The 14997-nt window shown below is 51.1% G+C and overlaps 1 protein-coding gene across 1 annotated transcript in view; it reads right to left on the reverse strand.

Annotated features, from left to right (window-relative positions):
- Positions 1–14997, reverse strand: part of CDH23 (cadherin related 23) — a 408054-nt gene that overhangs the window by 331196 nt on the left and 61861 nt on the right. Inside the window, exons 3-5 of the mRNA XM_060092078.1 lie at positions 9535–9677; positions 8789–8836; positions 8584–8676 (exon numbers count right to left, since the gene is read on the reverse strand). Of these exons, the coding sequence (XP_059948061.1) occupies positions 8584–8676; positions 8789–8836; positions 9535–9677 (284 nt within the window). The remainder of the gene's footprint in view (positions 1–8583; positions 8677–8788; positions 8837–9534; positions 9678–14997) is intronic.

Below are 14997 nucleotides of genomic sequence, written 5' to 3' on the forward strand. Positions count from 1 at the left end.
CCTGCCTCCATCACAGTGTTGCAGTAGGGACCAGGGTCCCTGTGTCACAGATGGGGCTCAGCTTCTCACGATGCAGTGAAGCCACGGCTGCTCCTGGATGCACAAGGGACCTTCTTCAACCCTCTGTTTCCTAAACCTGTTCTCCCACCCAAGGTCTAAGGAAACCTCACTGCCTGGAGGAAAAGGGGTACAGGCAGGAGTTTTACACCCTTCCTCCAACAGGGCCCCACCACGGGGGAGAGGAGAACAGTAAAGAGAAAGGGAGATGAAAGACGCCAGATGGACTCCGGCGCACGAGGCTGACAGCCCAGCAATGCTGCGGGAACATCTCCAGCAGGCAGCTATCATCTCCTTCCATTTAGAGGTTCTTTATTTAAAGGGCGGAGGGCACAATAAAAGGTATCCCGGCACGTGCCAGAGAATCTCTAATGCACACGAGCTGGGTTCCACACACGGTCCCCTGCTTCATATTCATGGCAGAGGGTCCTGCAGTCATTGCAATGGAATTATATGGGCCCCCAAAGACTCCCAGTGAGAATCGGTGAGGAAACCGACGTAATTAAAAACATTATTACCATTCAGACAAAATAATAATTTCAATCACATCTGGGCTCCGTCCATCTCCTGCTGCCACACTGTCCTCTTTCCTCATGCTGAGTGGGTGGGTGGGGGTGCCCACAGCCCTGGCCACGCCCCACGGGCATGGAAGGAGCTGCCACAGGGATCTCGGGGGATGGGGGGTCCTGGGTTTCACTCCACAGGGTGGAGGAGGGAGCAAGGAGCTTTGGACTGTGTGGCTAGGCTGAGCTCTCTGGGTCTGGGTTTTGTGGGACTCCATTTACTCCCTCCCGGGCACCCAAGACCAAGGAGGAGGTGGCAGAAAGATGTTGACTCTTCCCTGCGGGCAGGCTGAGCAGCCTGGCATTTACCCGTGTGTGGGTCTCTGACTTCTCATGAAAATGTGTTGCAGGCACATTTGGGGACTGAAGTCTTGAAGGCTACCTCTGGGCGCACACTAACCCTGCAGGTCACATGGAAGGGGCATCGCTATGACCATGGCTGTGTCCTGACCATTGAGGATGGTCCTCACTGCAGACAATGGGCAGTGGGCTCTAAGTGAAGCTTCTCCACTGGACCCCCATAGCCTGCGCGTGGGGCTGTGTGACAGCATCCAGCCTTGGATGGGAGGAAGCCTGTGCTCGGAGCCCAGACTCCCCAGCTCGTCTCCCTGGGCAACATTTGGCAAACCACAGCAGGTCATGGCAAAGCTACAAAAAGACCCATGCAAAGATGCTGAAAAATGAGAGAGAGAAAGCCTATGGCTCTAGTTGCAAGCATATCTGATGCCAGGGGACTTAGGGAAAGCAGTCACCTTGTATTGGCCTCAACTTCTCTCATCTTGAAAATGGGAAGAATAACTTTCCCTTGACTTACAGAGTTATCATGAGGACAAATGAAAGACAGTGAAAACACTAGGACATAGAGAAGACATTACTTAAATAAGTGCACACACACACACACACACACACAACCTCAAGACTGTAGAAGTAGGCAGCCCTATTGCTTTGCCCATATGCATATCTTCATTGCTACAAGCCCAAAGCTCCCTGTCCTTGCTGCTGCAGGCTGAGACACCCGCCCGCTGGGAGAAAGGAGGGGTTCCAGGTATCCATCAATGTGCTGATAGCAGGGGGAGACCAGAAAAGGCACAGGCACCGGCTGCTCACCAAGGGACACAGAGACATGGCTCAGGGTTGCCACCTGGCTAGAACAAACTACTCTGACTCTGGCCAGCAGGATCCAGAGCCCCTGAAATGATTTATTGGCCTCCCTCTCCCAGATCAATAGGCAGGTGGTTATAGATGCAGAGGGGGCCCCCAGGCACCGTGGCCCTGAGGTATAAATTAATATGGCTTGTCAAGGGTCTGCCTCTCCTGGCATGGGAGATGACACTCTCATGAGCAGAGCTGACACCTCAGGGGGGATGGCAGGCACAAGCCAGTGGAAGTCCCCCTCACCCACCATCTCTCTCTGCAACCTGGGGATGCATTCAGCATCTGATGGGCACTCCTTGAGGAGGGCAGCTGGGGGCACTGCTGTAGGGCCCAGTGGGTGCTAATAAGTTTGGCAAGTCCACCTCCTCAGGTTCTGGGCCACTCCGGGCTTCCCACATGCCCAAGGCACATGGGATGTCATGGCTGAGATTCAGGAATTGGCAGGCAACAGAGGGCATCAGTGAGCACCAGCAACGAGCTCTTTGCATAAATGCTCCTGCTGTCCTTCCAGCCACCCAAGAGGCACAGGAAGCAGCAGGGCTCTGCCCATTCGTGAAGTTCACGTCCAAGGGACAGGTCCTAGACTGGGTGCTGAGGATGCACAGGTGACCAAGCTCTGTTCCTGTTCTGTCTGATGGGAGAGACAGACATACAAACAACAACTACAACCATGAGCATTTACTGGGCATTTACACTGGGCACTATGCTAAGTACTTCTCTTACATGGTCCTATACACTTTAATCCTCACAACAATTTTGCAAGGCAATATAATTATTTCCATTTTGCAGGTAGAATTGAAGCTACCTGCCAAAGAACCCATAACCAGACTTGTCTCTGAATCCTGGCTCCATCCTTGCCTAGCTTTGGGCAACTTACATAACCTCTCTACTTCCCCATCCACATCTGTAGAATGTGAACATGAGTGGCTACCCCATGAGGTGAGGACTCAGTGAGCTCCCACACTGGAAGTATGGCATTGGGCACGTAGGAAGCTCTGAATTACAACAAAACATCAAATTATTATTATCATTATAGAAATGAATTATTTACTTTGTTTCATTGACAAAAGATTGACAGGAATACTCTTCTCCCTGTTTTCCCATCTCTAGTAAGGATATACAAGGAGTAACTTTCATTTTTTATTAAGTGACATGGAGAGATGGTGTGGCCTAGTGGGACCCAGCGCCAGGAGCCCTGGGTTCTGGCTCCGACCCTGTCCCCAGCCAGCTTTGAGGCTCAGGCAAGGACTCTGTCTATCAGGCCCCTGTCAACTCGTCCCAGCACCACCCGTCCCCACTTCTAGCCTCATCCCACCTTACAGCTAGCTGGTCACCGAAAGCCAGGGGTGACAAAGATCTATGCAGGACCTGTCCATCACAGAAACTAGGGAGGGACCCAGAGGGCCCAGGCCCACTTCCAGCCTGGCTTTGTTTCTACAAGGTAACAGTGGGCACCTGCAAGGGACACACACACCTATACAGTCACTGTCCCGCCTCAGCAGGATCTCTGGTCAGGAGTTAGAGTTCATGCCCCTCTTTGGGAAATTCCAATATATGAAAAGAAGCTAAAGGATCACAGAAAGTACTGATATTCAGAGACAACATAATCTGCTTCTCTAACAAACTCCTACTCATCCTCTAAGGTACCAAACAAATAGCCCCCATATATAGACCAGGTCACGCCTTCCACAGTCCCCTCCATAGGTCTACGCCTTCCACCCTACTTTGCACATTCTAAGCTACCATAGCATTTAATATATTTAGACATAGTTAGACATCTACTTACTTGTTTTTCTCTCTGTAAAATTACCTTCCCTGAGCACAAAGACCCTGGTCTCAATCACCAGTAGTTTATGGTGACTGAGTGTGGCTCAATTCTGTAGTTTATGGTGTGGCTAAAATGTATTATGAGCCACAAACTGGGCTAAGGGCTTTTCCTACCTGCCTTATTATAGCTCTCACAATAACCCCACAAGGCAAATATTGTTGCCCATCTTATAGATAAGAAAACTGAGCTCCATAAAGGTTAGATTCCTTCCAAAGTTGTACAGCTGGCAAACAGTAGAGTCTGTTTTTTCTACCCTGCATATCCAAGCCAGCTGAAAACCCCTGGGCCCTGCTCCATAGCTGTTCAACAAATGTTTGTGTTCATTTCAAACGATTTGAGTAGATCAAAGCACAGCGGATCAGATTTGGGCTTTGAAGGATAGGCAGAATAGAGTTAGGCTGAGAGAAGAAAGAAAACACTCCAGTACTAGTTAGAACAGTAAAAAGTGTGTTTTAGAAAGAAAAGAGAGACACAAACACACTCTCAGAGGCACTGGATCAGCCCCTTGGCTGACAGGAGGATTTGTGTTGAGAAATACCAGAAGATAAGTTGAGAAAGGTAGGTTGAGGCCAGATGGATAAAAGCCTCCACTGCCCAGCTAAGGAGGCTGAACTTCTCAGAACTTCAATGACGTGGCCATCCCTGACACTTCAGAGGCCCTCCTTGACCCGAGGAGCCACCTGGCACCATCTGACTTCTAACCTCACGCCATCCTCCTGACCAAACACCCAGGCCCGAGGGTTACCTCCCCAGGGCACAGCTGGAGGGACGCTGAAGGTCAGCGAGGTGGGCATGCACCCCTAACAGAGGTGCTGGAGCAGCGTCGCTGGGCACAGACACAGGCAAACACGTTTGAGCAAATTGGAACGCCGTAAAAGTCTATTACAGCAAATCAAACAGCAGTCAGCATGACAGCCATTAGCCTGAAATGAATACACAGGGGCTTAATGAGGTCTGTCAAGGCTGGCTTGGTGAATTAAGTTGCCAATTCTAGCAGGATTTCCCTTTTCTTTACGGACTTGAAAGCATCCACGCTGCCGCTGCCTCGTTAGGGCTTCGACAAGTGAATTGCAGGGCCTTTCACCCTGATAAAATGGATAATTACATGTAGAACAGCTTAGTGAGGGGAGAGGGGTGGGCAGGAGGGGCACCAAGAACAGACAAACCAAAACACACCTGCCCAGCTTAGGCAGGGGCTTTCAGAGGGAGAGGGGGCAGGGTGGGGTGGGCAGGGGGCGGGTGAGCTTCTCCCAGGAAAGGGGCAGTGCCTGGTCTTGACCCGCCTCCCATCTGCTCCTATTCCAGGCCTGAGGACGTGGGTCCCCATGGGTGATGTCTCTAGGCAGCTGTTGACAGGCTGAAAGTTCCCCTCAAAGATGGGCTACCCCAGCACCTCTCAGAAACCCTCTGATGGGGAGGGCCATAGATATTATCTTCCAGGGCTTGCTGTCACAATGGAGTTAAAAATGCAGCTTCCTGGGCCAGTTGTCCCCCAACTACTGATTCAGAATTGCAGGGGCGGACTTCCCTGGTGGCGCAGTGGTTAAGAAGCCGCCTGCCAATTCAGGGGACATGGGTTTGAGTCCTGCTCCGGGAAGATCCTACATGCCGTGGAGCAGCTAAGCCATGCACCACAACTACTGAGCCTGCGCTCTAGAGCCCGTGAGCCACAACTACTGAGCCCGTGTGCCTAGAGCCCGTGCTCCGCAACAAGAGAAGCCACCACAACGAGAAGCCCACGCACTGCAACTAAGAGTAGCCCCCACTTGCCGCATCTAGAGAAAGCCTGCATGCAGCAACAAAGACCCAACGCAGCCAAATAAATTAATTAATTAATTAATTAAAAAAAAAGAATTGCAGGGGCCTGGGAATATGCCTCCCAACAGTCCCCCAGGAAATTCTGATGGGGTATGTTTGGGAGCCTCTGATTCATCACCTCTCCGGCACTCAGTACTAGATGGCTCTGAAACACAGGGTTCTCCTGCTTCTGCTTGTATAACTTCAGGGATGGGGAGCTCAGTACATCCTCAGCAGGACGGGGGAGTAGATTGTGGGGTCTCATTAGAAAGTTCTTCCATATGTAGACCTAGATTTACCTCCCTGTAACTTGTTCCCCATGCCTATCCCTGGGTTTTGGACACATCAGACCCAAACATCATCAGGGCCCCTAGGGCTGGGGGGAGTGGAAGTTGGGAAGGTTAGGGATGGTGTGCAGGTGGCTAGGATGACCAAAAGAGGAGCTGAGTGGATGGAGGCAGCAACTGGAGGTCTTTGCCAGCCCTCAAGGAATAATGAAGCACTGGAGGATAAGAAAGAGCCACTCCTGCTGGGATGCCTCCTCAGATCATGGCATGTCAGTCCTGGAAGGGGCCTGGCCCAACTCCCCAGTTTAACAGTTAGCTGTTGGAGTTGAAGCCAGCAGAGGGGCAGTAACAGGTCTAAAGTCTCACCCAGCCAGTTGCTGGCACAATCAGGACTAGAACCCAGATGTCTTGACCTCCAGTCTCCTTCTTCCCACCATACAACACAGGAGCTCCGCTGCTCACCTTGGCGAGCTTCTCCTGGAAACCCACCTCCTCCTGGAAGCCTGTTGAGATTTCTCTGATCACTCTGGCACCCCCTCAAGACTGATGCCTCTCAGGGTCTGCAGTGCCCCCTGTCTCTCTGGTTTGCATTCTCACCCTATTCACATCCATAGGGCCTCTTTCACTGAATCGTGCTTCTCAAAGGGCAAGGGCCTGTGGTTTCCAGGGTGACTTCAATGTAAGCAGGAGACCCCTGCCTGAATTCTGGGCCAGGACCAGCAGACTCTTCCCTGGTACTCCACCTGGGGCTTGAGCCAGGCAGCTAAGCTCTAGCTCAGGTGACCACCCCAGGCCAGGGCTGGTCAGTGCCAAGCCACCTCGGGTCAGGAGGGGCGAGGCCTCCATCCAGCTGACACCACAACCCCACTGGCCACACGGAGCAGCCCTGAGCAGGGCATCGAGTATCAGGCCACCGAAGTGACCTGATAGGGAGGTTTACATGCAAGCGAGTAAACCACACAGGCCTTCTTCCAAGGACAGTGTGTCCTTCCAGCCGGCCCCTCTTGGCCTACCCTCTCCTCATCAGATGGGCAGGAGGCAGGCCATTTTATCCCACCTGTCCTCTGCTTTTATTAGATAAGGAGGACCATGGCCCAGAGAGGTTAAGTGACATGCCCAAATGGACTCAGCAATCTGGGAGCAGAGCAGGGGCGAGGCCTGGGGTCTCTGGCCTCTGGTTCTGGCTCCCCTCATTATATATTCCTCTGGCCTCCCAGGTCTCCGTGCAGTGAGAGCCTGGCACAGCGCCAAGCCCACAGCAGACACTCAATAAATATTTGTTAAATAAATGAATGACTGAAGAGGCTCTCTCCTTGGAGGCAGAGGCCTTTGGAGAATCCTGGGGGATTCCAACAGGGTGGTGTTGGAGGTCACATCTTCTCCTGGCAAGGGAGAGAGGAAAAGGCTGGCCCTGGCCCAAGGGCTGGGGAGCAGGGATGCGACCCCTCATCCCCTTGCTATTGCTGCTGTCTGCTGCCCCCCATGAGGGAAGGCGGAGGGCAGCCATGCCTGCCAGGATGGCAGCTGAGCAATGGGTGCAAGGCTCATTAACTCCGAGCTGTGCCCTTGGTTTCTGAGCCCAGGCCTGGAGTGCAGGCTGGCACGTAGAGACCATTAAATTAGAGAGACTTCCAAATGAGCGGGGGCCTGGAGCCAAGCTGCAGTCCTGGGCACACCGGCCACAGCTCAGGGCACTGTGTCCCCATGCTTGGGACTGCAGGCTCGTTCTCCCTATGTCCCACCCCATCAGGGGAAGGGCATGAGTACCTCTGGTGTGTCCCACGTGCACATCTGTCCTACTTCACTCTGTCCGGCACAAGCACAGGACCCTTGGCTCACAGCTTAGTAAGGAGGGCCAGCAACTGGAACTTAGAGGCATGAGATCAGGTTTCTTCAACCCCGAGGAATCTGAAGCTGCCCTGGGAGTCAGGAGGCTCAAAGTCAAAGCTGTGTGACCTTGGGCAAGTCACTCTCCCACACTGAGCCTCACTTTTCTCATCTATAAACTGAATAGATATGTTCTAAACCTCTTTCAGTTTCCTGATCCAATGACCTACAACATAAAGGGGCTGGCACTCCAATGCCATGGTGCCAGGCTGCCTCTCCCCAGTGGATTCCACCTCCCATCATTCCCATCCCAAACCTTTACTGCTGCTACCCAACCCAGAGCCCCGAGGGCAGGCCTGAGGGACACCCAGTTAGAAGCTCTTTACCCTCCACCTTCAAGGTCTTTGAATCACTGTCAGGCCAGAAGACTGGCATCAGCCACCGGGGAGAGGGACAGTAAGCAAGGAGAACGCTGGGGCCATCGGGAGCCAGCAGCCAGCTTATTAACGAACTGTTCGTAACGCAATAATGTGCACTTCTCAATTACCAGCCATGGCTTGGTTTTACCCACATGCATTCATGCAAATACACTGAGTTACACAGACAACGCAAAGCAGCCGAAGGCCAGCAAGACAGCACAGGGTTCAAGATAGAAAGCCCCTTCCAGGTACTGCATGCACTTTGCATCCTGGGTGACCTGCTCTAGCCAAAGCTGGGAGGCCTGGGGTTAGGCTTGCCAACCTACCTGCCCAAAGCCCGCACTGGCTGTAAATGGAAAAAAGGTGCAACCTGCCCCTCCCAACCTCCGTCCTGTCCCTGACTCCGGCTGGAGTTGCGAGGGCTCATCCAAGGCAGGCCCTCTCTCAGGCACAAGGTTCCCCCCAGCCAGCAGACAGGCCCCCTCAGAGGCGCTGGCTCAGTCACCAACCTGACCAGAGCTGGTGCCTGGGCTGAGGTGTGGGCAGGAGAGGAGCTGGAACTGCCCTTTTCCCAGCATCAGCCTCCTCCCCGGTGGCCCCAGAGCAGCAGGCCCCCAATGTCCCTCAAGTGTGACCCTGGGGGCCCCTACCTCAGGGATGCGGACACTGTAGGGCTGATTATGGAACGTGGGCGCGTTGTCATTCACGTCCCCGACCTGGATGTTCACCTTCCGCGTGATCACCTGGCAAGACAAGAGTGGGGAGCTAACATAGGCATCAGCCTCCAGCCTCTTTCTACCCAAGGGCTCAGGAACCCGACCTCCCAGGGAAGCAGGGGCCTCAGGGGACACTCACCCCCTGGTGGTCGCTGACAGAGAACTCCACTGTGAACTCCGACTTGGTCTGAAAGAAAACGGAGGGAGGGAGGAGGTCAAAGTTAGAGAGGGGAGCTGAGGCCCTGAGTCCGGAGCCCTACTTGGTGGTGGAGACCCTCCAGCATTGCCCCAGGAACTGGTCTGGGACTGGATATCTGAAGGCTTCCCTAAAGAATAAGCATTGCCTTCTGGGTTGGGGAAGTAGGTTCAGAATATGGATCCTCCCCATAAAAGAGCAGTAGATTAGGAGTCAGGAATCTTGTTCTAATCTGGGCTCTGTCTCTAAATGGCTGTGTGATCTTGAGCAAATCACCTCTGGGGCCACTTCAATGTGAGGAGAAAGCTGGGGTTGGGGTTTTGTTCAAACTCTTACCTTAATTTGCTAAGGGCTACCGCCATCAATTCCTGTGTCTCGGGAAAACGTCCTTTGGGGGAACATTTTTTGGGGGGTGTAGATGTGCACACTCCGTGGAGCCGCTATTCTACAGGGGATGAACCTGAGGTCACTGTCCCTCTCGCCTATCCAGTGTTGCCCCTTACTTGGAGACACCCCAAACCACCCTATTCTAACCCCAAGTCCAGACATCAGCACTGGCCTTGGAAGAGGGACACCATTCAGGCAGGAAGATGCTGCTTCACGGTCAGAAGACGACGAGCCATCCTCCCCCAATGTGTGCTTCTGCCTCCCTAGGGAAGGCCAGGAGCAGAGGTCACGGCGGGTCATACCTCTCTGTCCAGCGGCTGCCGGAGCCACACCACGCCCGTGTCAGGCTCCACGGCAAAGAAGCGGGAGGCCTCCTCCCCAGACACGCCGAACACCAGGGGGTCATTGTCCATGTCTCGGGCCAGCAACTGGGTCACAGAGGAACCTGAAGTACCCGCAGGAGAGAGTAGAGGGCAAAGATGGGAAGTTAGTCCATTCTTCAGCACCTTACTCAGGTGGTTGAGTCCCTGTGGGGAGCAGCCTCCCAACAGACCACCAGCAGGTCACTGACTACCGCAAGACCCCTGTGCATCTTTGGCTCTGTCCCGGGCTCCCTGTCTCCATCCTGGCCACTTGTCACAGTGTGTAACAGGGAACTGTCATTCACCACGTTCTGTGACTTCTGCCTGTCCTCTTTTCTTAATTTAGAGAAGGAGTCCTCCAAGTGGCTCAGATGAGTGCAAGCTCCCAACCCTTCAATTCTTACATTCCAAGATGGGCACACTACTTAGCCCTAGCCACTCAGAGCACTCCATCTCCCTGGTCACAGTGATTGGTTCAGGGATGAGCATGTGACCCAAACTAGCCAATCAAAGCCAGCCCCGGGACTTCTGCTGGAAGTCTGCTGTAACTGGGAAAGAGTCCTCTCCTTCCACTGGGGTTGCTAAATTGGTCCTGCTGGCAGCCATCTTTGGCACCAGTGGAAGAGCCTGCCTGAGGATGAGGCCAACAAGGAGGAAAACAGAGCCAAATGGTACATGGAGAGAGATTTCTGATGGTTTGAGGGTCTGCAGCCAACTATACCTGAAATTAGCAATTAGCTCCACCCTCTGGACTGCTCAGCTGTATGAGTTAATAAATCACCCCCTCCTTTTTTTTCTTTTTTTTTTTTCGGTTTTACCTAAGTAAGTTGAGTTGGATTTCTGTCTTTTGCAAATGGAAGCAATATTTTCTTTTTTTTTTCCTAGTACAATAATGTTCATGGAAGCTTTATTCATAATAGCCTAAAACTGGAAATCAAAAAAAAAAAAAGTGTCCATGAACAGTCAGATAGATTTTTCTTTTTTTAGGCAGATAGATTTAAAAACAACAAGCAAACCTGTGGTACATTCAATATATTTAAATCTCACAATAGAAAAGGAAAAGTACAAAGCAATATTTTCTAATTCAGAAAATTTTACAAAACCTGGCATTCATTCAACAGCAATTAGGTGCTGGCCTTATGGTAACCACTAGAGTACACAGAGGTTAGGAAGATTTGGAGCACCCTCAGGGAACTCCAGTCTAGAGCTGGGTGACAAAGTCTAGCTCCTGTCCTCAATCAGAGGACTATGGTATTGCCTTCACCAAGAAACAAAGCCCTGGCCAGAGGCCACCCTGGGCATCAGGATGCCTGGCCTACAGCCCTGCCTAAGAAGTCCTAGAGTAGGTCATCTTCTGCTGGGGTTCACAGCACCCCTCACAAGGTGGCTTCAGGTAGGGCGATCAACCATCCTGGTTTGTCTAGGAATGAGGCATTTCCCAGGATATGTGCTAAAACCAGGACATCCCAGACAACTGGATCAGCTGGTCACCTTAGCTTCAAGAGGTCCTTAAACTGCCAGGAACTGTGCAAAATGTTCTGAGTGTACAGTGTGTCATTTTCTGCAGAGAGGGTCTATAGTCTCCATCTGATTCTCAAGAAGTAGTTAGGTTAGAACTATGGCCTTTGGCAAATCACTTCTTTTAAAGCCTCAATTTACCCTATAAAATGAGACAGATACTCTTTCTTTCCCACATACTGACTCTCATATTTACTGAATAGCTCTGATGATCTATTAATAGCTAAGGAAGGAAGGATTCTAAACTCTGGGAATTTTATCTAGAAGAGAATGTCGATGAGCTTTTCTTTTTTTTTTTTTTTTTTGCGGTACGCAGGCCTCTCACTGTTGTGGCCTCCCCCGTTGCGGAGCACAGGCTCCGGATGCGCAGGCTCAGCGGCCATGGCTCACGGGCCTAGCCGCTCCGCAGCATGTGGGATCTTCCCGGACCGGGACACGAACCTGTGTCCCCTGCATCGGCAGGCGGACTCTCAACCACTGCACCACCAGGGAAGCCCTTGATGAGCTTTTCTAAGTCAACTTTAAAAGACAATTCTAACATGACAAGAGCTAACATTTTGGAGCACTAACCACATTTCAGACACTGGGCTAAAGGATTTCTGTGTACTACCTAATTCAATCCTTCCTGTTATTCTCCCCACTTGTGGGGAGATAAGGTAACAAAGTGATTAAGTAATTTACCATGCCCACACAATTAGCAAAGAGCAGAGCTGGACTTCAAAGCCCAGGCATTCTGGCCCAGTGCCCACATTTGTTTCCACAACCTTACAAATCTCAACACTTGATATGTGAACTCAAGATTCAGGACTTCCATGGACATGACCCTATCAGGCCCTAAGTGGAAGCCCAACACTTAGGAAAGGAAGACACTGGGCAATCATTAGGCTCTTAGGATATGCCAGACATGGTGCTAGCCCATTCACATGGGTTCTCTCATTAAATCCTCTCAGCAACTCTGTTTGGTAGTCATTATTCTACCCATTATACAGATTAGGAAGTTGAGGCTCAGAAAGGCAAAGTAGCCTCTCCAAGGTCACACAGCAGAGTAGGACATGGCAGCATCCATGGTGATGAGAGGAGGTGAGAAGCAGGAGAAGGAGGACTGAAATCATGGAACAGAGACCTTTCGGGGAGCCCAACCTTCCCATTTTAAAGATGGAGAAACTGAAGGCATTTAGTAATTTGCCCAAGGTACAATGGTGAGCAACAGCGTCAGGACCCAAACACAAGTTTCGAGACTCCCAGTACAGTGCTCTTTCCTAGATGAGGAAGGAGGAGGTAAGTGAAGTCATAGATAAACCAAGCACATCTTCTCAAAGCATCTGTGTCGCTCAGTGACATGCAACTATTTTATTCTAAAACAAATGGGAATATAATGGGAGTACAATATAATATTTAATTCATTTTTAAAGACACAACCTAAAACTGTGAAAGAATTTCCAGCCTCCCCCTGACTGCCGGGGACACACAGTTCCTTTCTGATACCCTCAGGGGTCCTTTAGTGGCAAAGTTTGAGGAACATTGAGCTACTTCCCAAGGCCTTGGGAAGATTGCACATGAGGAAACTGAGGCCTATGGGGGCCCTGCTTGTCCCCAGTACAGAGTCCACGGCAGCCCCTTGGACTGGAAACCTCAGCTGCCAACCTCCTTCAGGGCCCAGCCCAGGTGGAGAATATGGGGCCAAGCTCCCAGCTGGCCGATGGGATTCCAGAAAGGCCACACCGACCCTCCAGCCAAGGTCATACAACCTGGCCCAGTATCCCAAATGGCTCTCTCAGGCTCGATGTTCAGGCTCTCCCAAGAAGGGGAGCGCTGGGCAGGACAGGGATGGGGCCATCAGCTGCTGTCACCCACCCTGTAATTTCCTGGACTTTTATCCATTTTCCCCTCAATTATGTGCTGCTCAAAATGGTCCTTTTCGGCTTCCTCACGGGCTCTTGCCTGCTCATGCCTTCTTTGTGTCCCAGGTAATTGCTAGTGACCTTTTCTAAGTGTACTAATTAAAGGTGCCAATTTAATCTTATATTTAAGACAAGACGCCCCGCAATTTTCCCACTGGGTACATACACCCCCGCCCACCCCCCGCCCAACGGTCCTGCCATTCTGTAGAAGCTGGGCCTGGCTTTGGCTTCTCCAGGACAAGCAGCTCATTTCCCCACCAGCGAGGCTTCAAGCAACCTCTGTGCGCACCATTCAGACAGGAATGAAGCCAAGCTGTGGGGCCCAACCTCTGCCCAGTGCCCCCCAGAAGCAGCCCCTCAGGAGAACCATCCCGGCTTTGGGATCCTGGGGTACACACACCACACTCTGGGCTTGTTTCCCACCTGGGAAACAGTATACCCTGCAACTCAGGCTGTGCAATACCTAGAGCTCTTTTGTATTTTTTTTAATTGTGGTAAAATATATATAACATAAAATGTATCATTTTAATCAATTCAGTGGCATGTGGCACATTCACAATGTGGTGTAAGCATCACCACTATCTGTTTCCAGAACATTTTCATCACCCCCAAAGGAAACCCATACCCATTAGCATTCCTCCCCATTCCCTCTTTCCTCAGCCCCTGGCAACTGCTAATCCACTGTCTATCTCTACAAATTTGCCTGTTCTGGATATTTCATATAAATAGAATCATATGATGAGTGCTAGCTTTTTTTTTACTCAGCATAATGTTTTCAAGGATCATCCATTTGTAACATGTATTAGTATTTAATTCCTTTTTATGACTGAGTAATATTCCATTGTATGGGTATGCTATATTTTGTTTACCCATATCATCAGCTGATGGACATTTGGGTTGTTTCCCCCTTTTGGCTATTGTGAATAATGATGCTATGAATACCCGTGGACAAGTTTTTGTTTGAACACCTGTTTTCAATTTGGGGGAGGGGGCGTATATACCTAGGAGTGGAATTGCTGGGTCATATAGAAACTCTATGTTTGTTAAACTTTATGAGGAACCACCAAATTGTTTCTCATAGTAATCACACCATTTAAATTTCTGCCAACAATGAATGAGGCCTGGAGTTCTTTTCAGTGGTAAGAAGGATAATCAATGTTTCACAGGGCTGAGCTCTCCCTGTATGGAGAGAGATGGGAGCTCGGCAGCCCTCCATAGCTGATGCTATTGGTACCCTGCCCGCTACCCCTTAGCACATACCATGGTCACACACACCAGCCCGACCTCCAGCTGCCAGGCCTGAAGGGTTCTGGCCATCAGAAACTGCTCTACCCATATACAGGACAAGCCAATAGTGCCAGGGAACTAATGCCCCTGGTAGCAGCACTCAATGAATGAGAGATGGAAGATGGCAGATAAAGAGTTGGTAGATAAATGCCCCAGCTCCCTCACCTCTCAGGGGGGTAACTCACAAGCTGTGTTCCACACTGGCTCTTGGAGGTCCCCCATGGGACTCATCTCCACTAGCCCACAGAGGTGACTTGGTTAATGAAGCATCTTTATGGCTTCCTTTCTTTCCCGGTCTCATGTCCTCACTCCCCGACCTGTGTTTCCTGGAATCTCCTCCCCATAAACAATTTGCACTTGAACCCTCATCCCAAGGCCTGCTTCTGCTTCGTAAGGCCTCCTAACACTATGGTATCAGAACCACCCAGTGGGCTTGTTATCCTACAGATTCCCAAGCCCTGCTGCCTCGGTTGGTGGGGGGCAACCCCAGAGTTTAAACGTTTAAACGGCAGCTCCCATTCTCCCTGCAAAAGCCTCTGACACACAGCCTGAGACTGGTTTATAGCAGGGTGATAGTTAAATATTTAACAATGGCCACAGTACAGGCATCAACCAATCAGAAAGGATGCTGGCCATAAACAAACCGGACCAGTGAGTACTACCTGTAAGTCAGCCTGGTTTATGGCTCACATTTTAG

The sequence above is a fragment of the Mesoplodon densirostris genome, chromosome 1, assembly GCF_025265405.1.
Source record: "Mesoplodon densirostris isolate mMesDen1 chromosome 1, mMesDen1 primary haplotype, whole genome shotgun sequence".
NCBI classification, from domain to species: Eukaryota; Metazoa; Chordata; class Mammalia; order Artiodactyla; family Ziphiidae; genus Mesoplodon; species Mesoplodon densirostris.